Consider the following 22,426-nt stretch of genomic DNA (forward strand, 5'->3'; position numbering starts at 1 on the left):
TATTCCCGCTTTATTGACCTTGATTACTTGAATAACTAACAAGGCCCTTTTTTTTTTTTTTTTTTCTTATTAGCATTATAGGGGGGTAATCCTTTTTGTTATGAGTCAATCTTGTAGGCTTTTTTATTTTCTTTACTATGCCCATTTTCTCTAAGTAGAAGTATTGTTAAAGCCCTCCTAAGAGGTACTACTACCAGTAAAAACTCTCAATAATTAGGCGTAAGAAGGCTTTACGTTCGATGGAATCCTGTCCTTACTTTTAGAGATAAAAAAACGATTCCCTTACTAGTAAACTCTGAAAGTACTTTACTCTAGTAAACTCTCGATAATTAGGCGTAAGAAGGCTTTGCTTTCTAGTAAACTCTAAAAGTACTTTACTTTTGTAAGGAGCTTATCCCATTCTTAACTCTCAACTATAAGATCACAGAATGGCGTTGCAGTGACACTTATCGCTTTGAAAGCGAGAGGTCTGGCCTCTGTTACAATTTATTGAAAAAAATAAAATGCAAAATAAAACTTACCTATTTTCTGTCTAAGTAAGAATTGCAACCTAGACAGACGCTTAGACGAGTTTGGACGGGGTTAGGCGGATGTTTAGGCAGTCTACGCAAGCGCCTAAGCAGGTTTAGGTCCCCTTTCTTAATTATCAAACGCCTAGGGAAACCGGAATAGTGGCCGACCGTTTAGACCCTAGGCAAAGATTCTTAGAACAGTGTTTTTAACAAAAAGTATCAATAAAGACGTTTCCGGAAACCCTGATCGTTTTTATAACCCTTCTTCCTTTCACATAAAATGAAAACGATTAAGGTTACCAAAAAATTCAGATGAACCTGTACATCAAAAACCCGTAAAATGCAAGTCATTTTCGCAACACTCTTCGACCCCAATGCTTAAATATGCACTAAAACACTTGCGTAATCGACAAACGACCGAAACAGTTCCCAAGTCTTCCAAGTTGAAGCCATGCCTGGCAACATTTCATGCTTTACACACAAAAAAGAATACATGTACATACGACGGGCCAATTCTATAAATCGAATATTGTACTCAAATATATATGAACAATTGCAGGAATGAAGGTTAGCCATCTGAATACCGTTTGTCTAACTATCGAAGATCAATAACGTCAAACTTTAGATTGGGGTTCATATAAACATCTGCACAGGTCTTGTAAATGGGTCCACCATCTGGTGGCTGATCGTGTGGATGAAAACCACGGTGCTGGCACTGTCTAATGACTGACATGCCGCCTGGGTTTGTCAATCGGAAAATGCCATGGGTTCTGTACATGTGAAAAAACAAAAGATATTGTACCAAAACTAATGCAAGGCCAGTAAGAATGATTTATACGGTCACACCACCAATAATGCAAGATATTCAAGGAGATGTGATCGATCTTTTACCTTGAACCACCTTGTGGTGCCATGACAATTGCAACAGCTTCCGGCAACATAATCTGAACATGGAAGAAGCATTTGTGTAAACCACGGTTTTATAATTTTGTACATTTACATCTTAGCTTCTGTCTATATAAAATAAATTTATATCCTCTAAGCACTTAAAAGTGGTTTCCAACTGAGATAAAGAAAGCAATGCACAGAAGATAAAAGGCATTCACCTGATATGAATAATGGGTATGGAGATCAATTGACGACATGAAGCAAGACTGTGTAGGATGCGTCTGAAAATTGTGCCATAGTGAACAATTGAATGGTCAGGATAATGATTGGAACTAAAAGAGAATCCCGGGGTAAACTTATGCATATATAGATTAGGCATTGAAACAGATGCAACTGCAGACATGCTTTTTATCATATTACATTTACATATTATCCTTTAAACGAAACCAGGAGTTATGGAAATGTTACTATTTTTGCTAAATCACAGACAAATCAAATATGAAACTGGCTTTAGTCCATGAATCAGAGGAAGGTCAAAGCATGATGTTTTCATCAGCGATTGAAAATACTCACATGTATCCAGCCAAGAGGAAAGAGAGATTGTTTATCCTGAATTTCAAATATTTCCTCTTCATTCGTGGCCTGACACTGTTAAGAAAATGTACGGTGGACAAGAGTTATATCTCCAGGCCAAGTATACTGATATGTGAGAACAAAACATGAAATAGTTCAAAAGGCACAAAACTGCCACACCGAATTCGAAGTTGACTCCTGTTTGGGTATGATGAGAGCTGTAACATAAAAGTTTCTGTTTTTCTGACAAAAGACGTATAAAAACATTAGTATCTTAAGAAGTCAAAGACTTTGAGCAGTAAATTAGTTACGCAGACTTACTAGTGAGCCTCCTAGGATGCCACAAGTCTCTAAGCTCTTGTCAGTATTTGACTTAGCCAGCTTCATGAAATGTTCCATCATTGTCGTTGACTGCAAAGAGAAACAAATTATTAGGTAAAGGGAGAACCTACAGGTTTTTGTCAATGTCATTGGTTTTCGGCATACCTGATCAAATAATTATCAGAAGTTTTTATCATCAGAAAGATCTTGCAATTAAAAATTTCTAATTTTTTGTTCTGACAAACAGCTGAAAGCCCAAAAGGGGAGAAAATACAGTAAACATTAAATAACTTGTCATGAATCTTACAATATGTAATTCCAGGGGAGATTCAGCACGAAGAAGTTCATCTGATGAAAGAGTCTCCAGTTCACATTCTACCTCGGAGGCTTGAGATGAAATTGCTGGGATCAAATCTTGTACTTCCGCAAGAACAGGCGGAGGAGAAGGCTGTCTGATAAGTTTTGTATCATCAGGAGTTTCTGTTGATTCAAAAGAAATGAGGGAGCAAAGTTCCGCTGTACAATCCTTCTGGCCACCATCAGTAGTCTGGCTAAGAATTGGTTCCAAACTTGACGTTTCAGGTTCCAAATCGCTAGCGTCATTTACATTTGTCTTTCCATCTTTTATAATTGTATGCTCATCTTCTACGGACTGCCCCAGTCTGTTTGCCCAGAAAAATGATCAGAAAGTATAAACTCTTTAAAACCAGAAACATATCAGGAATGAGAACTGCCTGGAATGTTTAAAAATCAAGTTCCCGTTTGAACAATCACATCACCCCATGAAAAAAGATAAAAAGAATTCCTATACCATTATTTAGATCCATTGCAACTGCAACTAGAGGTACAGAAGAACCAAAAAAGAGCCTCAGAAAGTTAACCAGGAGACATACCTTGGGATTTCAACAGGAGTTAAGTCTAAAATACTTGGATACCGAACCTACAATTTAAAAGAAAAGTGAACATTCCTTTTTTCTACTTTGAACCAAAAGGAATAATCAGATAGCATCATACCCCTGTATCACTTCTGGGTGGCTGCCACTGTCTGTTAAGCCCATTTGGGCCCAAAACAGAATGTCTGGAAAGAGTTTCCTCATTTGGACGTGGAACTATGGACCTACAAAAGGCAAACAAGCAAGGGCAATCAAGATCAGGAGCATTTCATAATATCAAACTTAACTCATTTTCTCACTGTCCCATACAGTACATGTGTGGCAAATATGCGACGAGACTGAAAGCAGAAACAAAAAGAAGGTTCAAATGCAATGACATATTAGCAAATTTCACATGCAGAATAATCTTGGCCTCAGATAAGATGGCTCTCAAAATGCTTTTTTTTTTTTTTCCCCCGTTAATATGCAGCTGGAAATCCTTTTTAAAATTCCACATGTACATAGAAGGTTATATGCATGATTATCCCGATTCCAGAAATCCTCGAATTACCCTCTCATGGAAGTAAACTAAATTTTGTGCGTAAAGCATGTAGGGCATATTCTTAGTGTTTTTATAAGAGTGTAAAGAAGATACCTTTGTAAAGTATATAAATACTTACAGTTTGTGAAATTGATGCTCCAAAGGCCTGGCATAGGAAAATTGTTGAGACCTTAGAGGTTGATGGACAAGTTCTCTTGCAGCTGGTCCTGCTGCCTGTCATACATGGAATATCATGAGGAAGTAAAAATTGTTTCAACAGGAAACATATAATAGTTTCAGTCGGAAGCAAAGTATAAGGAGTAAATAAAACTGGCAGGCAACAGAGTCAAAGAACGAAAATTGAAATCAATAGTTTCCCCTTTTTTTCTTATGAAACACATCTAATGTCCGCTAGTATGATAAAGAAGTAAGCACTAACTGTACCTTGGTTGCATCATAGCTAATCAAAGATTGCTTCTTGAGAGGGGATGCCACAAAACCAATTTGGTGATTATGGCTCCACCCGTTGTTCAACTTTCCATTTATTCTGTTAAACTCATCGCTCTTCTGTTTCACTGTTGGCTTAAGCTTCTGTTTCACTGCTGGCTTGAGCTCCTCGAGCTCATTCAGAGCATCAAACAATTTCTAAAGCAAAAAACCGAAATTATAAAGTGCATCGAAACAGAGAAATGAAAATAACTTTTATTATAACTAAAGATGATATGATAAAATTACCTTTTTCAAGAAAACCTTCTCTCCTTGAACAGATACTCTATAGTCCCGATGACACGGTATTGTCTCAGAGACCAAACTGAAGTAGAAAACCAAAAAGTTTCACCGTTATTTTTACACATTTTTGCGTATCTCCTCCAACATTTTGTGTATACTGTTGCCCTACTTCATATAACCTAGCTGATTGTATAATTAATTGAGTGGTGCTTTCATACGTACCTTGAAAACCTTAGTAGCATAATGTATAGGTCTATAATATTCTTCTCGTGTCGAAATATGTCAGCCTTGAAATAGACAAATTTATTAGGAGCTGAAAAGACATTTTAAACGAAAACAAGAAACTAAACTGTGAGGGAAATACATGTTTAATCATATTCATGTAATATAAAAAGGACAAGAATCTCAAGGGAACAATAAAAGATTGATATCATAATCTATATAACATTGGAATATTAAGAGGAAAATGCACTTTGGTTTACATTATAGCGGCACCGGATATGCACGCATGGAGGACATGTATTAGAATTTAGAATATGAATGCACAAGATAGTATGCATTGACACCAGAATAGCAAAGCCCTCACCACAAAACCAATAAATTTCCATAATTTGAGTGTGTCAAACACGGAAACTGTCTAGAATGTTGCTCTTGTTCTCGCCATAGAAACTGCATTACTTTCCTTTATGTAGTTATTTCCTACTTAAACGTGAAGAAAGTTGAGGTTCCACTGTAAAACCAATTGGCAATATGAGGAATAGCCCAATTACTTATAAGCACATGCAAGGTCCCTCCTTTCCGAGATGTGTGATTGATACTCGCTGCCCCACATGTGACGAATTTTCAAGTCTAGCACGTGGGCAACACAAATCGGATGACATAGATCACATGTGGCTGTTGGGCTTCACATGAGAGACAACTTGCTTTGATACCATGAAGAAAAAAAAAATTGAGGTTCCACTCTACTTATAAGCACATGCAAGGTCCCTCATTTCTCCGACATGAGATTGATACTCTCAACAAAACGATGATCCCTAAAAGCGATCAAATTTGTTGTGTCTGTTCTTCTGCAACTATTTTCTGTGATCCCATTGATCCTTCGGGTCCTATCGACCGAAAGCTACAAATTTAAATTCTTGACATCCTCCGAAACCCTAATGATCTATACAACATATTGAGCTTCTGAAACTCAAATTACATATAATTCTCATATCTAAATAAATAAATAAAAATTAAAAAAAAAAAAAAAAAAAAAAAAGAGAGCAGAACGCAGCATCTAAAATCCAAATTCTACTTCCACATAAGTAAAATTAACAAAATTAATTCGAAATTACCAACCTGAATTCTAAATTAATGGAAATTTAATTCACAAAATTGCTGATAAATTAAGGATGGAGGGAGATCGAGTGAAGTGAAACCTGTTTAAGGACATTGTTTGCGATCCGAAAGTAAATACGCAGAGGAATCCGATTGTCGACATCGAGTCTCTGAGCACTCGCAGCAATGTTAATTCTATCGGAAGAAGACGACGACCTCATCTTCTAATTTCCCAATTTTTTCTTTCTTTCTACACACGCAACATCCTCTGGGATCGAGAAGCAAGGGTTTTCTCGTTCCAATGCCTGCTTCTGAGTATGGAAGCTCGGGGGAAGGTCGTCAATGGCGGCTTCGTGCTCAGAGGAAAAAGAGGTGAAGAAAGGGTGCGTTGCAAAGGAGGATGTAATTCTAACTCTCTCGCGGGGGTACATTGGGAAAGATGTAAAAATTAAAAAATTAAAGGACGGGGAATTGAAGAGATAATAGTAAATTGTATTAATGATCCTTCGATTTTAATCACATTAGATCAATGGTCCATCAACCAAAAATCTATTACCATTGGTCTCTTAACTCATTAAAATGTGGAGCTATAATCCTTTTCGTCAACTTCGATAGAATTTTATCAAAATGAGTTATGTTAGAATGACCATTGCTACACGTGGGTTAAAGCTGAGGGACCATTGCTCCAACTGGATTAAAGTTAATGGACCATTTCTCCAGTTGCGTTAAAGTTGAGGGACCATAGTTGCACGTTTTGATGAGTTGAGAGACCAATGATAATGAATTTTTAGTTGAGGGATCATCACTTTAATAGAGTTAAAGTTAAGGAATCATTGCTACAATTTACTCAAGGGATAATTGAAGTCACGGCCTCTATTGAAATTTTGGTCCTTGAATTAAAAATTTATGAGTATTGATCCCTGAATTTGTAATAATGTGAAGTAATGGTGCAAGTGACTCTCTACTATAATGGTGGAGATGAGTGTTGTCCTTGCCCCATAACGTGTGTTCGAACTCCGTCAACTTCCTAATCTAACGCCTAAGTTAACAAATCTATTGTTTGACAAAAAATAAGAAAAAGTAATGATCATTTTGACTAACTCCGTTAAGCATCCATCCATTTTTTGCCCATTTAAAAACTATATTTTAGATGGAAGGTTTAACGGAATTAGCAAAATGGCTCATAGTTCCACATTATGCTAAATTCAAGTACCAATATCTACCGATTTTTAGTTCAATAATCAAATCTCCAATTGGACCAAAATTCATGGACTAACCTCTAATTAGGCTAAAATTAAAAAACTCTCTAATTTTCTCAAAAATTAATTTACAAGTCAACCATTGATGTGAAATGTGAAATAGTTTGTTTCGATCGAAATTCAAAAACCAAAAATTAAGAAACAGTGTTATAGTCAAGCATGACTAATGACACACCACCTAATTGTTTTGAAGGGAATGTTTTTGTTCGTATAAGATTTTGCTAGTAGTGTTTTTATTTAGAAGACCTTGAAATTTAATAATTCAAGTAATTCTTGTAAAATTGGGTTTATTTTTGTTGACATAGGTTTCTTTTTCTTTTTTTTTTTTGGAAAAATGATTAATTTATCTGTCAAATATTGTGATAGAAAACACTTTTACCACATTCAAAAGTAATTCCAGATTGAGCTTTTGCTATCCTGTGCATCAAAGGATGAAAGATAATAATTATAATTAACTAAATAAGATTTAATTAAATTTTAACCGTTCACTAGTGAAAAAAAAAAATGTGTGGAGAAAAACTTATAATTCCAGACATGCCTTTGGGCTGGGAGGTCAGTTGAAATACAAACTTGGGCCTTATGGACTCAGATCAGAAAAGTATGAAGGCTAGTTTTGGTACTGGATCGTACTCCAGCCTTAATGTCCTAAACCAATAAAGCCCAATAACTAAGTTCAACATCCATTTGCTGGTTTGGGCCTACCTAATTCTATAATATTGTCTATATTTAAGACTACTACGCAACTATTATATAAAATGAAAACTAATGAAAATGACTTGAAAACTTTGAGTTTTAATCAAAATGAAAAAAAAGTGTTATAATTGAATAGTACCAGGAGTTACTTTTTAGAGTAAAATTGTCATTTTTCGTTAAAGTGAATAGTACCAGAAGTGTTTCGTTAAAACTTCCTTATATAAAAGGCTGAACGATCAATTTAAGCCTTCAATTATCACCTTGTTGAAAATTATGTTTCTAAATTATTGTTTCAGTAAAATAAGTCTCTAAATTCATAAAAACTGCTAATTTCATTAGTAATATTATATTCAAAGCTATTTTATCCAATTATGAATCTAACGTCTAATTTATCCTTCAAACACCATTTGTTCGAAAAAAATCAATCCATAAACTATGAAAAATACCAATCTAGTCTTCAAAGTATATCACATGCAAGTTACGTGACTTAAATTGACGAAAATTTGAATAGAATACTGAATCTAATATTAGAGATGTAATTGGCAGATTTGATTAGTTTAAGGACTGATTTTCCCAAAAAAAAAAAAAAAAAAGGGTTTAAGGACCTAATTTTACGCATGTGATAATTTAGGGACTAAATCAACATTATACCCTATGCTCATCTTAAAGAATTACAAAAAATGATATCATCTCTAGACGTCTGTCACGTGATACAACAAGTCTACAAGTGTGAAAGTACTCACTTTCGAAGGGTTTCACTTTAATAAATGTTACGAGCATTGGATAACTTAGATTCACGGGACCACAATAAAAACAATCACCCAAATTAATCTAAATCATCCAATGTTCGTAGCATTCGTTCGATAACCGTTAACGCATTGAAGATGGTTTTGAGTTTCTCAGAATCTATTGAAGATGGCTTTGAATTTCTCAGTCTATTGAAGATGGTTTTGAGTATCTCATAGTCTATTCATGGAATTCAAATTGACATGATATTATCTATACACATGTATCCTTGTCAAGCAAACTTAAAAGTCAGATTACAACTCTCCAACCGCAACTCATTGCCAGATATAAGTATTCAATTTGATTTTTGGCTTATGGGTCAAGCTTTTTAATTAATCCACTCTTATTTCACTAAACGCGTTTGAAAGTCAGGATAATTATAATCAATCTTTCACGTTTTGTTAATGCCTAAGAGAACCTTGTTTGGTAAAAATACAACCTGCATATGATAGGAACTTAATTATTAACCTAATTAAACCAAAAGGTTGTGTGGACAATCGCAAAACTATTGAGCTTGAAACATATAAGAAAATTGTTAAGAAAACTCTTTCAAAAATGAGACTATCAATAAACATTCTGCCGTTTTGCAGTTTAATATCAATTCTCATGTTAATATTACAAAACATTATGTCAAAAACACGAGATAACAGTAAATTCATAGAGAACTCCTCTTTTGAAAAAGTGCCCTTAACGTTTTTCAACATATAAACCAACTTAACCCTTTTCCAACCAAACAAAAGAAGACAGAGCTACTCCATCGACGTTGTTAATTATTTTAACGGGACCATACGAAATTATGGTCAATAATCATTAATTAAGGTCTAAATTAATTGAACCATACAAAATTATGGTCAACAATCATTAATTAAGGTCTAAATCAACGATGGAAATTATATCTACTTTTGAACGTTATGCGGCTGATATCGCCGATTCCATTTAATGTGGTAAAATTTTGTTGTTGTTGCATTAGAAAATATAAATAAATAGTGGTGTGCACGAAGACAGAGAACATGCAACACATTTTTTAATTTGTTTTATTATTATTTTTTTCAATCAAAAAATGTTTAGGAGAGATTGGTTACTTTCACTATTAACGTCAGGGTATACCTATAACCTCAAGTCAAAAGAACTTACTTGTGGCACATAATTGCCAACTATCAGCTACCATTATTGTGAATTTATGTAAAAATTTACATATTGCACACCAATGAGAACCGCTGACAACACGTAGGTCCTTTTCTTTGTTAATAAAGTTGGACGACAGGATTTTAATTGACCAGATGACTTCTCAAAAGTTTTCCACTAACACGTGTCCTTGATTAGAATGTCACATCGACTTGTCCGAAAATATAATATTTAGCAAATTGAAAGAAAACCCAAAGGAACAAAACACTTGAATGAATTTAGGTAAGAATCACTGATATAAATTTAGAGATGTGCTATTCACATATTTTATTTTACTTTTCACATATTACTTAATAATTTTTTCTCGTTGATTTTCTTCAATTCATCCGATCTAACGATTAAAAATTAAAAAAATGTATAAAAAATAAAATAAAATATGTAGATATCATATTTCTAAATTTATAAATCGCGCAATGACAAGAACGGCTCATAATACAGTTAATAAAGTGGGGACATAAGATTTTAATTGACCAGTTGGCTCCTCAAACGTATTCATATTTCTTAGTATAATACGTACCCTTGACCAGAATATCACTACGATTTGTCAGCGAAATATAATATTAAGAAATTGTAAGAAAACCCAACAGGGAAAGGGATCATCCAGACATTTGAAAGTTAATCCAACGGTTTCAAACATGACCTATTTTAAAAATTATAACAACTGTAACCGTTGAATTAAATTTCAAAAATTTGAATTTATGACTTTGATGAACTTGGTTTAAGGGATCCGAATATTTCTTTAATAGAATACCTGAAACAAAACAGAAAATATACAATTTCAAATTTAAAGAAAATGACATGGGAGGAATAAATTTACAAGAAACTCCAACGTTGGACCCCCGATTAACACGCATATTATCGGATCTTGAGTCAGCATCTCATTCATACGAACTACGCGGTCGTCGCCAAACTCGTCGTCGCATTGTACGGTCGAGTGAAAGTAGCAGCTAAATCTGATTACCCGCCGCCAACCGCCAGTAAGTTGCTGGGCCGCCAATTTTATGCGGTCATGGGGTGCTGCATCTGCTCCGGTTTCTGGGCCTGCTTGGATAAGCTGAAAGCCGGCGGACGGTCCGCCGCAGCTGGAGTCGACGACGCCGAGGACAGAATTGAGTCCTTCGATCTCTTCTTCGACCTCCACGCGCTGCAAATCGCCACCAGCTTCTTCTCCGACCTCAACAAACTCGGGCACGGAGGCTTTGGCCCCGTTTACAAGGTACGTACGGACTCGTGTAATTGGGGGTCTTGTGATTGATCCCGGAAAAATTAGGTGCCGGTATTTTCTGAAGTTTTGGGTGTTGTCGTGGCAGCATTAGAACCGTTGGTTTAGTTGACTACTTGGCATTAATCGTTGACTTACCATTGAGCTCGCACTGTATCGGAAAGGATGATACTTTTTCTTTTCCCTTCAAATTTTCAGTTTGTAATCGTTAACTTTTGGAGGAACATTACCGTCTGTTCTTCAGATGGTAAATTGGTAAACATATGAGTTTTTTTTTTTTTTTTTTTTTCGGTACAAGATATTCTATACTAAATTAATCTATAGTATGAACGCCGAGTTCGAACTTTCGTGCAAAGGTGAATGAGAGTTGAGAAGGCTAAGTTTTGAGCTTTTTCTTTTTTGGTAGCTAAAGATGTTAGCTTTTTAATAAGACGATATGTATTCTAAACTACTCTAGGATAATTTACGCTAAACCTTAGCTAACTGGTCTAATCCACATTAAGTTAGATGTAATTGGAGATTTAATGTAGACGCGAGTGTACTAACATTGGCTAGATCCTAGAGTGGATGTGCTCCCCTATGTGCATAGTTCGAATCACCTCCCGTATTTTATATTAGATTAAAGTAGAATATCGTTCGAAAAAAAGTTGTGATCTTTAACATACCACTTATTTGTATTTTCTTCGGTTTATTGAAAATTTACCCGACTTGTGTGCACTGTGCAGGGTTTGATGCCAAATGGTCAAGAAATAGCTGTAAAGAAGCTGTCTTTAGATTCAAGGCAGGGAGCTAGAGAATTCACCAACGAGGTGAAACTGTTACTGAGAGTTCAGCACAAGAATTTGGTCATGTTATTGGGGTGTTGTGTAGAAGGGCCCGAGAAGATGCTGGTTTACGAGTATCTCTCAAACAAAAGCCTCGATTACTTTCTTTTCGGTATGTTCCTCTTTCCCGTTTCTGAGTTTTCATATGTTCATTGTTCAGCATCAGATTGAATTGAAAGGTTTAATTCATTTGGTTAATTATTTGAAAATTTCAGATAAACAGAAATCTGGAAGTTTGGATTGGACAACAAGGTTTCGGGTGATTATGGGAGTGGCAAGAGGTCTTCTTTACCTTCATGAAGAGGCCCCGGAAAGGATCATTCATAGGGACATCAAAGCTAGTAATATATTACTAGATGAGAAGCTGAATCCGAAAATCTCGGATTTTGGCTTGGCAAGACTCTTTCCTGGGGAGGACACTCATCTCAATACATTTCGGATTTCTGGTACTCAGTGAGTAGTCTCTTTTCATCACTTCTTTCTGCGTTTATGCTGTACAATTTTTTTACCATTTCATCCTATTCGTCGAGGAGCAATGAAAAACGAAACTGAGTGAATCTTTTGTTAAATACAGTGGTTATATGGCCCCTGAATATGCAATGCATGGATATTTATCGGTGAAGACAGATGTTTTCAGTTACGGAGTCTTGGTGTTAGAGATTGTGAGCGGGAGAAAGAATCACGATGGGCAGCTCGAAAGAGAAAAAGCCGATCTCTTGAGCTATGTAAGTTACTTCTGTGGAAATTTTTTATGCAAATTAAGAAAAGAACAACTTAAAATATGATCCCTCGATATTGTGACTAACGAGAATTGGTACCTTTATAATCCTAACTAATTAGGCGTTCTAGTTAAATTACCGTCCGCAATGTTCATCAGCATATAAGCAGTGCTATTGTGGCTTCCATTGAAATGAGTAGATGAATATGTTCTCAGTCAATTCATTTATTCCTCACAATGTTCCCTTGCTCTCTTCTGCAGACATGGATGCTGCATCAAAGAGGGAAGGTATTGGACTTAGTTGACCCAACCCTAGCCAGGTGCAATCCCGACGAGGCAGCAATGTGCATTCAGATAGGACTTTTATGCTGTCAAGCAAGCGTTGCAGAACGGCCAGACATGAACTCCATCCATCTCATGTTTTCGAGTGATTCATTTACTTTGCCGAGGCCAGGTAAACCTGGACTTCAGGGCCGTGGAGGACGTTGGACGACCACTTCTACTTCCGCTTTTACCAACAATACTAATGCCAGTAGCGGATACACAGGTGCCACCAAGGCCTCCGGCGGGAGCAGTTTAATTGAGGAATATTCTAGAAATTCGATGTCTCATTCTTCTATGGACGAAGGTAGATGATTAGTCATAACCTCCATTTGTAATTCAATTGTGTTGTGAGCTTTATGTGATGTAAAGTAATTAATGTAATCATGGTTCTCAATCTAACATGATATAATTTGTTTTATTCTTTGATAATCCACATGTCAAAAATTTACTATTTTAAGGTGAAACCTCTGTTTAAGGCTGTTTTACACCGACCACGTAAGAGAAAGAAAAAAACCTCAAACCTTATACAAATCAAACAAACAGAAATCATGAGTTACAGAGAACAACATTTTCAACTAACAAATCCCAGAAGCCCTGCGCTCCCTCGGTTCATCGCCAGGGGGACCCTGAAGGCCGTCTTTGTTCAGAATCCGAAGCACAGAGGGCGGGGCTTGAAGAATTTAGCCATCACAGCTCACCCTCTTTCCGGCTTGTAAACCATTCTGCCACGCTGTTAGCTTCGTGCCAAATTAACCTCGAATTCAACTGCTGAAATCCAACTTGCAGGTACCACATTGTGTTTACATTTATATATTTTTTGTATAGTTATATGAAGACGATTTTTATCTGCAATTCAAATATTTCTTGTATTTCCTGTATAATTTTCTCGTATATTCATTGTTCATATCGCTATATGGGGTACCGCCAATGCCAAATGGAAAATTTCTTGCAGCATTTGGCATAAAAAAAAGAGAGAAGAAATGGACTTGAATTTGTTGAAATGGAAGCCAAATTGGCAACTCAGAAAATGCTGCAACCACGACCAAGTGATCTTCCTCATCTCCGTTGCTGTCTGCACTGTCGTTATCCTTGTGGTAACCTCTCTCTCTCTCTTGAACACCGATCTCTCGCTCATTGCAATTTTGATTAAATATCTAATTTTTAAACATGTAAAGGATCCGCTAATGGTTTTGTTTCAATCTGTTTTGTCAATCCTTGTAGCTGTGGAGGACGGTACTGATGACACCCTTTAAGCTTATAACCGTGTTTCTTCACGAGGTGAGCCATGCAATCGCATGTCTGCTTACTTGTGGTAAGGTAAGAAAATCTCTCACCCTTCTATCTAAATTTTTCATAATGGTCGCGTTTAGTTTTTGAGACGAGAAATGATAAGATTAATTTGCAGGTGGAAGGGATTAAGGTTAACGCAGATGAAGGTGGAGTCACACAAACCCGTGGTGGCATATCCTGGCTCATTTTGCCCGCTGGATGTAATCCTTTTCCTGTCCTTGACCATATTTATTTTTTAGTTAGTTTGCACATTGCATCTGATTTAGTCGTTACCTTTATCATCTTTCGATTCTGTGCCACGCCAGATCTTGGTTCATCGTTCTGGGGGATGGTATTGATTCTTGCGTCTACAAAACATCTCACAACACAAATCGCTGCTGGCTGTTTCGTTGTTGCTCTAATTATTGTGTTCTTTTTAGCTAAAAATGTAAGTCTTAGCAAACCCATCATTTACTTTATTCATAAGGAAGTAAAACTTTTGAACTGAAATCCTTATCCTGTTGTTTTTGTTCTGCTTGATATCGTACAAGTGGACGCTTCGAGGACTTTGTATAGGTACGCATGTCGTATTCCAATCAAAACACCTTCCTGTTACTAATAGCACAGGATGCAACTTGACGTTTGTGATTTTGTTTATGTTTTACATTTTGAACGACCAGGATTCATTGTTTTATTTGCTGGAATTTGGTATCTGCAAGAAGCAACGCCGGTTCATATGCTTAGGGAAGTGATTCTGTTCACCGGTAATTGCAACTTCGCGATTTTCATTCAGCTATTGCTTAAGAAAGTAGCATATACTTGTGGTTTCCCAATGCTCTCTCGTTTTTGTCCAATTGCAGGTGTAATGAACAGCTTGTTTTCGGTTTATGGTAAGAAGCGACATCATTTTATCCACATTTTAACTGCTTGTAGTGTACTCATAGATGCCTCGTAATGTATACATTTATCGGTCAATGCAGATATCTACGATGATCTTATATCGCGTAGAATCAATACGAGTGATGCCGAAAGATTTGCAGATGAGTGTCCCTGCTGTACTGGATGTGGATGGGGTGTCATTTGGTGAGCCTTTATGTTTTCTCCTCCCCTCCTTTCTTCTTATCCATTTTCTGTTGTTTTCTAACTACAAAGAGCTTTACGTGCAGGGCATTCATATCTTTCACATTTCTCTGTGGATCCGTGTACCTAGCTCTTGTGATTGTCTCGGAAACAGATAAACACAGTACACCGCGGAAGATGTTACAACGTTCTCTGTCATACATTTCGTTACAAAGAACACATGCAGATTGGCACGACATGAACTGCGTTCATCGCATGCTTTTGAGCGATTCATTTACTTTAGCCGGAAGAGGGAAACCCGGATTAAAACTAGTAGCTAGTATTCAGTGCTGCTCCTTAGGCTTCTGGGGAAGTAGATTGGTTGAGGATAAATCTAGGAATTGTTGTCTCATATTCTTCCATTGATGAAGGTACATTACCTTCTTTTTATGTCACATAAAAGCACTTTTTGATTGTAAATCTTATGCTAATATAATATAACATGTTTTATTCCTTCTACCACGAGAGAGCATCCGGAGATCCTTCAATCACATTCGTTCATCGTACATCGTACGGTCAATTTTGGTTAGTTGTAGTTTATATTCAATTTTAAATAAAAAATTTACAATGATTTCTGATTACACGATATACGAAGAACGGATGTAATTAAAGGATCTCCAAGATCCTCACAACGAAAATCCGACCAGTATCCTCCTGGCTTCAACCACATCTCCTTACAGTTGTTCCTGGTGAAAGTTACTACTCCTTTCATTTGAGTTTCCGAGTTCGATTCTCCCTCTTTCCGAGTAACACTCGTAAAAAATGATAAATATGTTCCGCAAATGCAGGTTAGGCCGGTTGACTATAGTTGTAATTCGAAACGAAACGACTGACGTTAAACACTATGGAAGAAATTTGAAACATCGAAACACTTGCTGATTATAAATCCTTCGATTAAGAAAACAGAATAAAAATCCGACATTAAACCATATCAAATCAACAAAAATACGCGCTAAGTCCTCGACATCAAAATTTTAAAACGTCTGCCTGCTCAACTGCAGTTCTTCAGGTAAACCAGATATTTCTATGCTTCGGTGATTGGGTACTCGAACACAACATCCTTTCCTGAAAGCTTCCGGTAAACAGCAGAGAAACTCTCCAGCTTGTACTCGGTGTTGTTTCGTTCCTTGGGGTCCAAGAACACCTGCACAACATCATGAGGATAAAAGAGAAGTAAATTATCTAGTTTTTATAAGACAAAAATTGTAGAAATCAAACGAAGAAATACATGCACATTTGTTAGAAATCTATTCTTTCCTGCTGAATATACTATTTCGTCAAAGTTTTGAAAGTTTACCTTCATTATCTTGGATCCATCCAGACGGTATCTGATGCGCTTTCCAATTATCTCAGCAGGCAACACAACATCTTCCAACATTGCTTCATGCACAGCAGTTAGTGTACGAGTGCGGGGACGTTGAGCAGCTGACCCTTTCTTAGGAGGCCTCACAATCCTACGTGTGGCAATCAGGATCACATCCTACAACATGACAAACAAGAAGGCCAGTATAAACTTCACCGAACGCAAAAGAAATATTGCAGATAAATGCACAGAAGAGGGTGTCACTTTCTATCAACAAACAAATAAAGAACACAAAGTATTAATCACCTTCCCACTGAACTTCTTCTCAAGCTCCCTCACGAGGCGAACATGGATCTTGCGATAAGCCTTCCTAAGCCTATAGGGCACATGGATAACCACGGCCTTCTTGCTTCCAGACACATCAACTTGACTGCAGCAGAAAGAATGTAACTCAACCAACCGAAAACTGTTTATAAAACATACGAATTCAATAAACAACGCTTACATTGCTGAGTTGATATAGAGGTCCTTCAGATCACTCTTCAGCTCCTGATTTGTGTTTTCCAAATCAAATACCGCCTGCAGAGATAAGTCATGATCAAAACCCGAAACTTCAACAACAAAGTAACTAAAAAGCACAGTAAACAGCAATATAGCTTACTTGAGCAACCGACTCTTCGAATTCAGTCGGCTCAGCATTGTTATCCTTGGAAATCTTCTTCCTTGAAGTATACATCTTGGCAAAATCTGACTACATAGCATGGGCATAAACCACAATCAAAATTTTCAGCATACATAGACATGAAAAAACCGGTAAGTTTCGGATTTTCGGCACGAAACTCCAAGTTACATACCATCCATAATACACTATTCGGGTTCGATAAATCAGAAAAATGATAACCAAACAGATAATAAAGGGTGGGATCATATTCTGGAACAAAAATCAAAACCCACATTACAAAATACAAATCTTTCTGCATTCAAACAAAATCTTAATCCAAATGAAGAGAAAAAAATGGAGAAAACAAGAAAATGGATGCCTAATTTTGCAAAAATTGAAGCTTGGAAAATAAAGAAACATCTTCAAACCCTTTCAAATTCACGTGAAATATAAACCACATAAGAAATCTAAGATACATAGACTCACTACAGCTAAGAGTCTCAAACTTTCTCACACAAAGCAATCAGTCGATCAGTGAATCGAAGGTACGAAAACGAATTGACAAAGATGAAATGGGTATTTGGGGATTTAGGGTTTTGGGGTTTACCTCGAGGAGAATCGAGAGCCGGAGCGACTTCTGCTTTTGAGTGACAGAAAACCCAAGAGCTCTGGCTTCGGCGGGTATGGAGAAAACCCTAAGGATGGCGAATAAAAAGGCTTTAAGGAGATAAAATGGACGGTTGGATGATGAATCGTTTAAATGAACGGTTATGCTAGCCCTGGGAGTATCAGGTGGTAAAAGATTGGGCTTAAAGCCCAAAAACCAAAACTACAAGCTTAACCCAACGGGCTTTTACAACGGGCCCTTGGAACTGTCATTTTGTTTTGAGACCCTAAACTTTATATGTTTCTAATTCCCCGCCCCCAACTGTTGATGTCTGCACAATTTTCGATGTTCGCATATGATCAAGTTTTGGGGAACATACGTAAACAAAATGCTAAATTCACGAGAAAAATTATTAGGGGATGAAGAACAAAAAGCGGAGTTTGTTGAAGACGATAGGGACAGAAGGAAGACAAAATGATGCAGCGGAAATTTACAAATTTAACGTCTGAGCTTTGTTAGGAGGCCATGATACTTTTTTGAAAAAAGCGCGATGTTCTGGTTTCAACTCACTACTTTTTCATGATGTATGATGAATTTTAGTCATCCAAGTTCATTTAGACTTCTAAAATCGCGTTTCAAAGTTTGTAATAAGAATTGGACTTTTCGTTTTTCCATCCGATTAATGTTTTGTTTTTCCTAAGACCTCCTAAGAAATTCCCAAGGTCTGATTAAGTCAATTTAAGCCTTATGGCTACCAATGTAATTCATCAATTCAAAATTAATCAATTATCCTTTTGGATTTTCTCTCAAACTCTGGTGGACTCCAGAAAACTTTATTCTTAGAGGGCATACGTTTGCAACCGTCTACGCTCATGTTGTGTCATTAGTTACTTCATCTTTTCAAAGGGGGCTCGTTTGGAAGTACTTTTAAAATGAATGAAAGTACTTTTTGGTAAAATTGATTTTGAGTACCAAAAGCAATTTAAGTGTTTTTTGGAAGAAGTACCATATATGTGTTTCTTCTTGTAACAAGTACTTAAAGTGCTTTTTTAAGATCCACTTGAATTTTTAATAAGGATTTGTTTAAAAAAAATTTCACTAAAAGCGTTTTCAATCATTTTTAAAGTACATCCAAACGATTTTTATTTTTGTGGTACAGACTTGAAAAAAATTATGAAACTAACAACCGGAGCAATTTTTTTTTTTTTTTTTTTTAAAGGGAGAACCTTGGTGGTACAAGAGAAATTTATTGCTATGAAAAAAAAGTTACACCTAGTTAGGAGGAGACATAAACTTTACTCCTCGTAAAGCAAGAAAAGAAGGGAGGGGCATACACATTACCCTTCTTGAAAAATAAAATACAAGAAAATGAAGGGTGGGCATAGGACCAAACCCCTTTAAAATAAAACCTAAAATGTAAAAACCTGGAAGACAAACCGCAAAACAAAAAAGGAAAATTAAAAAAAAAAAAAAAAAAAGTTTTACCAAATCAAATCAAAAGGTTATGGATGATCTTAACCAAATTAAAAGGTTTACATGACGAAATAAAGAGACATTGCTGATGCTAAGATTTCCCCTTCTACTAATCCTAGGTAATTATTCATTTGTTGTTCAAATTTGTGATGAGGAGATTCTGACTTGTCAACTAAAATTAAATTCAGACCAACTTTCCAGTTGCTAATTATGAAAATTGCCCATTAGTCTTTTCAATTTGTTGACAAAAAAAATTTCTAATACTAAACCAAATATACAATCTATACTTTAATCAATAAGAAGACTTGTCATTGGTAGCTGTAGCTAACTAGATTCCATGTACACTATCAAGGTTGAATTTAAAACAAAATTGACAACCCGTAAATGAAAATTTGACATAGTTTTGTATCACCCATAATCAATGGTGAGAAAGCAAGACTTAATGTATTAGCATGTCTGCTTAAGGATGAAAATTTACTTGCATTAAAGGGCCAGATTCAGCACATTTTTCGATCTATGATCCATCGAAGTGAGGGGTTAGGCAGGTAGACTATTCTAAAAATCTCTGCTTAGCGCCGCCTATGCCTCACCTAGGCATTTGAAAATTTAGAAATGACATCTAGACCTGCTGAGGTGCCCACCTAGACCGTCTAGCCCACCTAGACACGCCTAGACACCTGCCTAAGTTGCGACTCACTTAGACATAAAATAGATAACTTTCATTTTGCATTATTTTTTTTTTAATAAATTGTAAGAAACTTGTTGAATACTAAAATGAACACAAATTATATGATTGTTACCCATGTTTTCATTATGTTTCAATACTTCATAATATATATGTCATTTTCTTTTGTAATTTATGACGTAATTTTATATATTTTAAGTATAGACAAATACTTATTTATACGAAATATAACAGATTTACTTAAATCCACCTAAGCCCCGCCTAGGCACTAGGCCCTAGCCCACCGCTCTACTAGCACTTAGCGTCTTTTAGAACCTAATGGGCCCTCTTTCAGCTATGGATCCTATTTCAGGTGGGACTGTTAGAGAAATTTTGAATTCTATGAGATTGTGCATTGTTAATTTGAACTATTGTCATTTTCTCAACTCAGGTTAAGGGAGGTCTTTTCTTTTTAAGATATATACCAAGTCTTTTCTATTGCATTCATTTTTTTAGTGCTTCAAGTTGGTGGAGTCTCTTTGATCCACTTGACCTGCAAGAGTCTTAAATCGAAGCATTGCCGCAAGAAAATCTTGTCTCCTTAAATTGACTAACTTAGTCATGATTTCTCCACCATCCCACTAACTGGTTAATGAAGAAAATTGAAGCTCAAAAATTTGAGGCATGGCTTCATTTCCATTTCGAGTACCTTGTAGGTTGAAGCTGAAAATTTTGTATGAAACTGCACTCAAGGAGACAAAATGGACTCATAATCTTAGTGTCTGTCTGATAACCATATTATTTTAGCATTGACGCTTTTTTCATAAAAAAAAAGAAAGTTCAAATCAACAACTTGCACAATTTTGTGTGTTGGGTAGAAAATTTACAAACGCTTAACACTTGATGGATTGATCTACATACTAATTTGTATCAAGGAGTCATAAGTTGCTTAAGGGTTGTCTCAAAAATAAGACCCTCAACCTCTTTCTCTCTCCCCCTCTCTAACAAATAAGTCATAAGTTCCTACTTTGCTACATTTCGTCCGCGTTCCATATGCCACACAAAACATCACTGTCAAACCAGTTGGTTTCTGCCACGTAGCAATCGCCGGCAGAATTTCCTGGAAAATTTGGTGCTGAGTCCGCTGACACAGTTTCCTGCAGATTGAAGGATTCCGTGTCATAGCCATTGTTGTCACCACAATGGAAAGGAGGACATTCCGGAAACTGCACAGTCTTCGACATGTCCATTGGCTCTGAAGGAAAAATGTAAGGACCTGTGCAGTACTCTGCCTTTATGTTCTGCTTTTCGACATCTAAATTGTACATTGATGCACTCATATTAATTTCTTCCTGCACTATATTTTGTGGTGTCGGCGATATTGTTGCTGTAAAATGTGGGAAGGTGTTGTCTTCGAGAGGCTGCGAAATGGCATGGTTTTGGTTTAACACAGCTGAAGAAATCGATGTTCCTCCTCCTATCTTCTGCTGCAACCTTGGCATCCAAAAGCACCTTATCATGTTTTGAAACTCTACGCTGCTCGTGTCGATTCGGAGATGCCGGGCTTGTTTCTGCACCCTTGTTCTCCAGTAGTTCTTGATTTCATTGTCTGTTCTTCCCGGTAAATATTGCGCGATTTTCGACCACCTACGATCACAAAATGAATGAACTTGCAACCGTAAGTATTTTACTACGGTCTTGAGACGAATAAGCACCATACTATACTATGCCAAGTTTCAATAAACTCCGCACGAATTTACATCCTCGTATTTTAGATTAGATTAGAATATCGCTCAAATTAAAAGTTGTAAGGAAATTGGGTTGTTGAGTGAGGTAGCTAGCACACTTGTTTCCCATTTTTGAGTGGAGGTCAAGAATCAAGAGCTGTTCTTCAGGGCTAAGATTTCCTCGCTTAACGTCAGGTTTCAGATAATTCAACCATCTCAATCTGCAACTTTTGCCAGTTCTCCTTAATCCTGTATAATTAACCAACGAATTAAGAAAATATAATCAAATAAAGAAGAAGGCTACGGTCATCAGCATGCAATTGTGTTACATATGGTTACCTGAACGTTTGGCTAGCAAGTTCCATCGGCCTTCGCCGTGACGAGTTATGTACTGAATAAGAAGAGAGTCTTCTTCAAGAGTCCATGGCCCTCTCCTAAGCTCACCATCGTCTTCTCCGGAACTACTGCTACTTAGGGTTTTAGTCTTAGTCGACATACCAGCTATCAATCATAAAAAGAAGGGCAAGCTTTTGATGAGTTAAAACAAAGCCATACAATAAATTTATATGCAAAATATAAACAAACACACACACACATATATATGTGTGTGTGTGTGTGTGTGTGTGTGTGTGTGTGTGGGGTATACTCAAACCCTGTTTCTCCTGGTTGGGTGGGGGGCAAAGCCAGAAACTTTTCAAAGAAGACTTGTAGGGTTGCAAGTAAGTTCAAGATGCATGCATGTAGCTTCCACTTAGCTTCCTTTGGGTCAATCTTTAATCAAAAGAGTTAAACATAGTCCTGTAAAAAATTATTTTTAAAGAAACGGTATCAGGTCATAT

At 36.5% G+C, this 22,426-nt stretch overlaps 5 protein-coding genes across 7 annotated transcripts; 2 read left to right on the forward strand and 3 right to left on the reverse strand.

Annotated features, from left to right (window-relative positions):
* Positions 1-862: 862 nt before the first annotated feature.
* Positions 863-6,218, reverse strand: LOC137712901 (AMSH-like ubiquitin thioesterase 1). Its single transcript, XM_068452092.2, has 14 exons — positions 5,855-6,218; positions 4,659-4,723; positions 4,443-4,518; positions 4,152-4,352; positions 3,847-3,941; positions 3,309-3,411; positions 3,188-3,234; positions 2,602-2,956; positions 2,295-2,384; positions 2,154-2,216; positions 1,974-2,048; positions 1,619-1,681; positions 1,404-1,456; positions 863-1,282 (listed from the first exon to the last, which is right to left on the reverse strand). The coding sequence occupies exons 1-14, from the start codon at positions 5,972-5,974 to the stop codon at positions 1,108-1,110; spliced, it is 1,581 nt and encodes a 526-aa protein (XP_068308193.2). The 5' UTR covers positions 5,975-6,218; the 3' UTR covers positions 863-1,107.
* Positions 6,219-10,212: 3,994 nt separating this feature from the next.
* On the forward strand, positions 10,213-13,193 carry LOC137713260 (cysteine-rich receptor-like protein kinase 44). Its single transcript, XM_068452550.2, has 5 exons — positions 10,213-10,892; positions 11,624-11,834; positions 11,938-12,175; positions 12,297-12,447; positions 12,702-13,193. The coding sequence occupies exons 1-5, from the start codon at positions 10,686-10,688 to the stop codon at positions 13,074-13,076; spliced, it is 1,182 nt and encodes a 393-aa protein (XP_068308651.2). The 5' UTR covers positions 10,213-10,685; the 3' UTR covers positions 13,077-13,193.
* A 126-nt stretch (positions 13,194-13,319) lies between these two features.
* LOC137713262 (uncharacterized) lies at positions 13,320-15,609 on the forward strand. Of its 2 annotated transcripts, XM_068452551.2 has the most exons (10): positions 13,320-13,550; positions 13,717-13,858; positions 13,986-14,081; positions 14,170-14,254; positions 14,360-14,481; positions 14,585-14,609; positions 14,714-14,797; positions 14,894-14,923; positions 15,014-15,116; positions 15,200-15,609. In XM_068452551.2, the coding sequence occupies exons 2-10, from the start codon at positions 13,745-13,747 to the stop codon at positions 15,516-15,518; spliced, it is 978 nt and encodes a 325-aa protein (XP_068308652.2). In that variant the 5' UTR covers positions 13,320-13,550; positions 13,717-13,744; the 3' UTR covers positions 15,519-15,609. The 2 variants fall into 2 exon arrangements, with proteins under 2 accessions (XP_068308652.2, XP_088540908.1); XM_088684782.1 differs by having other exon boundaries at positions 13,408-13,550; positions 14,170-14,481.
* Positions 15,610-16,028: 419 nt separating this feature from the next.
* Positions 16,029-17,862, reverse strand: LOC137712024 (small ribosomal subunit protein eS7). Of its 2 annotated transcripts, none has more exons than XM_068451175.2 (6): positions 17,724-17,862; positions 17,117-17,202; positions 16,961-17,034; positions 16,762-16,885; positions 16,450-16,632; positions 16,029-16,296 (listed from the first exon to the last, which is right to left on the reverse strand). In XM_068451175.2, exons 2-6 carry the CDS (start codon positions 17,189-17,191, stop codon positions 16,177-16,179), a joined length of 576 nt encoding a protein of 191 aa, XP_068307276.2. In that variant the 5' UTR covers positions 17,192-17,202; positions 17,724-17,862; the 3' UTR covers positions 16,029-16,176. The 2 variants fall into 2 exon arrangements, with proteins under 2 accessions (XP_068307276.2, XP_068307275.2); XM_068451174.2 differs by having other exon boundaries at positions 17,117-17,206; positions 17,724-17,856.
* Positions 17,863-20,699: 2,837 nt separating this feature from the next.
* LOC137713090 (transcription factor MYB3) lies at positions 20,700-22,167 on the reverse strand. The gene is made up of 3 exons (XM_068452343.2): positions 21,927-22,167; positions 21,707-21,836; positions 20,700-21,507 (listed from the first exon to the last, which is right to left on the reverse strand). Exons 1-3 carry the CDS (start codon positions 22,081-22,083, stop codon positions 20,892-20,894), a joined length of 903 nt encoding a protein of 300 aa, XP_068308444.2. The 5' UTR covers positions 22,084-22,167; the 3' UTR covers positions 20,700-20,891.
* Positions 22,168-22,426: the final 259 nt, after the last annotated feature.

This window comes from Pyrus communis, chromosome 14, assembly GCF_041283825.1.
Source record: "Pyrus communis isolate YQ-2024b chromosome 14, ASM4128382v1, whole genome shotgun sequence".
NCBI classification, from domain to species: Eukaryota; Viridiplantae; Streptophyta; class Magnoliopsida; order Rosales; family Rosaceae; genus Pyrus; species Pyrus communis.

Bases quoted from the DNA above. Each gene is read 5' to 3' on its own strand.
- LOC137713090 (XM_068452343.2), bottom strand. From the start codon at position 22,083: ATGTCGACTAAGACTAAAACCCTAAGTAGCAGTAGTTCCGGAGAAGAC. The intron at 21,837-21,926 runs GTAACCATATGT...TTAATTATACAG, and splicing joins CTTGCTAGCCAAACGTTCAG to GATTAAGGAGAACTGGCAAA. The intron at 21,508-21,706 runs GTGTGCTAGCTA...TTGTGATCGTAG, and splicing joins CACTCAAAAATGGGAAACAA to GTGGTCGAAAATCGCGCAAT.
- LOC137713262 (XM_088684782.1), top strand. From the start codon at position 13,745: ATGGACTTGAATTTGTTGAAATGGAAGCCAAATTGGCAACTCAGAAAA. The intron at 14,082-14,169 runs GTAAGAAAATCT...ATTAATTTGCAG, and splicing joins GTCTGCTTACTTGTGGTAAG to GTGGAAGGGATTAAGGTTAA. The intron at 14,798-14,893 runs GTAATTGCAACT...GTCCAATTGCAG, and splicing joins GGAAGTGATTCTGTTCACCG to GTGTAATGAACAGCTTGTTT.
- LOC137712901 (XM_068452092.2), bottom strand. From the start codon at position 5,974: ATGAGGTCGTCGTCTTCTTCCGATAGAATTAACATTGCTGCGAGTGCT. The intron at 3,942-4,151 runs GTACAGTTAGTG...CATGTATGACAG, and splicing joins TTAGCTATGATGCAACCAAG to GCAGCAGGACCAGCTGCAAG. The intron at 2,217-2,294 runs GTAAGTCTGCGT...GTCTTTTGTCAG, and splicing joins GCATCCTAGGAGGCTCACTA to AAAAACAGAAACTTTTATGT.
- LOC137712024 (XM_068451175.2), bottom strand. From the start codon at position 17,191: ATGTATACTTCAAGGAAGAAGATTTCCAAGGATAACAATGCTGAGCCG. The intron at 16,633-16,761 runs GTGATTAATACT...GTCATGTTGTAG, and splicing joins AGAAGAAGTTCAGTGGGAAG to GATGTGATCCTGATTGCCAC. The intron at 16,297-16,449 runs GTAAACTTTCAA...GATGTTGTGCAG, and splicing joins ATGGATCCAAGATAATGAAG to GTGTTCTTGGACCCCAAGGA.
- LOC137713260 (XM_068452550.2), top strand. From the start codon at position 10,686: ATGGGGTGCTGCATCTGCTCCGGTTTCTGGGCCTGCTTGGATAAGCTG. The intron at 11,835-11,937 runs GTATGTTCCTCT...TGAAAATTTCAG, and splicing joins CCTCGATTACTTTCTTTTCG to ATAAACAGAAATCTGGAAGT. The intron at 12,448-12,701 runs GTAAGTTACTTC...TCTCTTCTGCAG, and splicing joins AAGCCGATCTCTTGAGCTAT to ACATGGATGCTGCATCAAAG.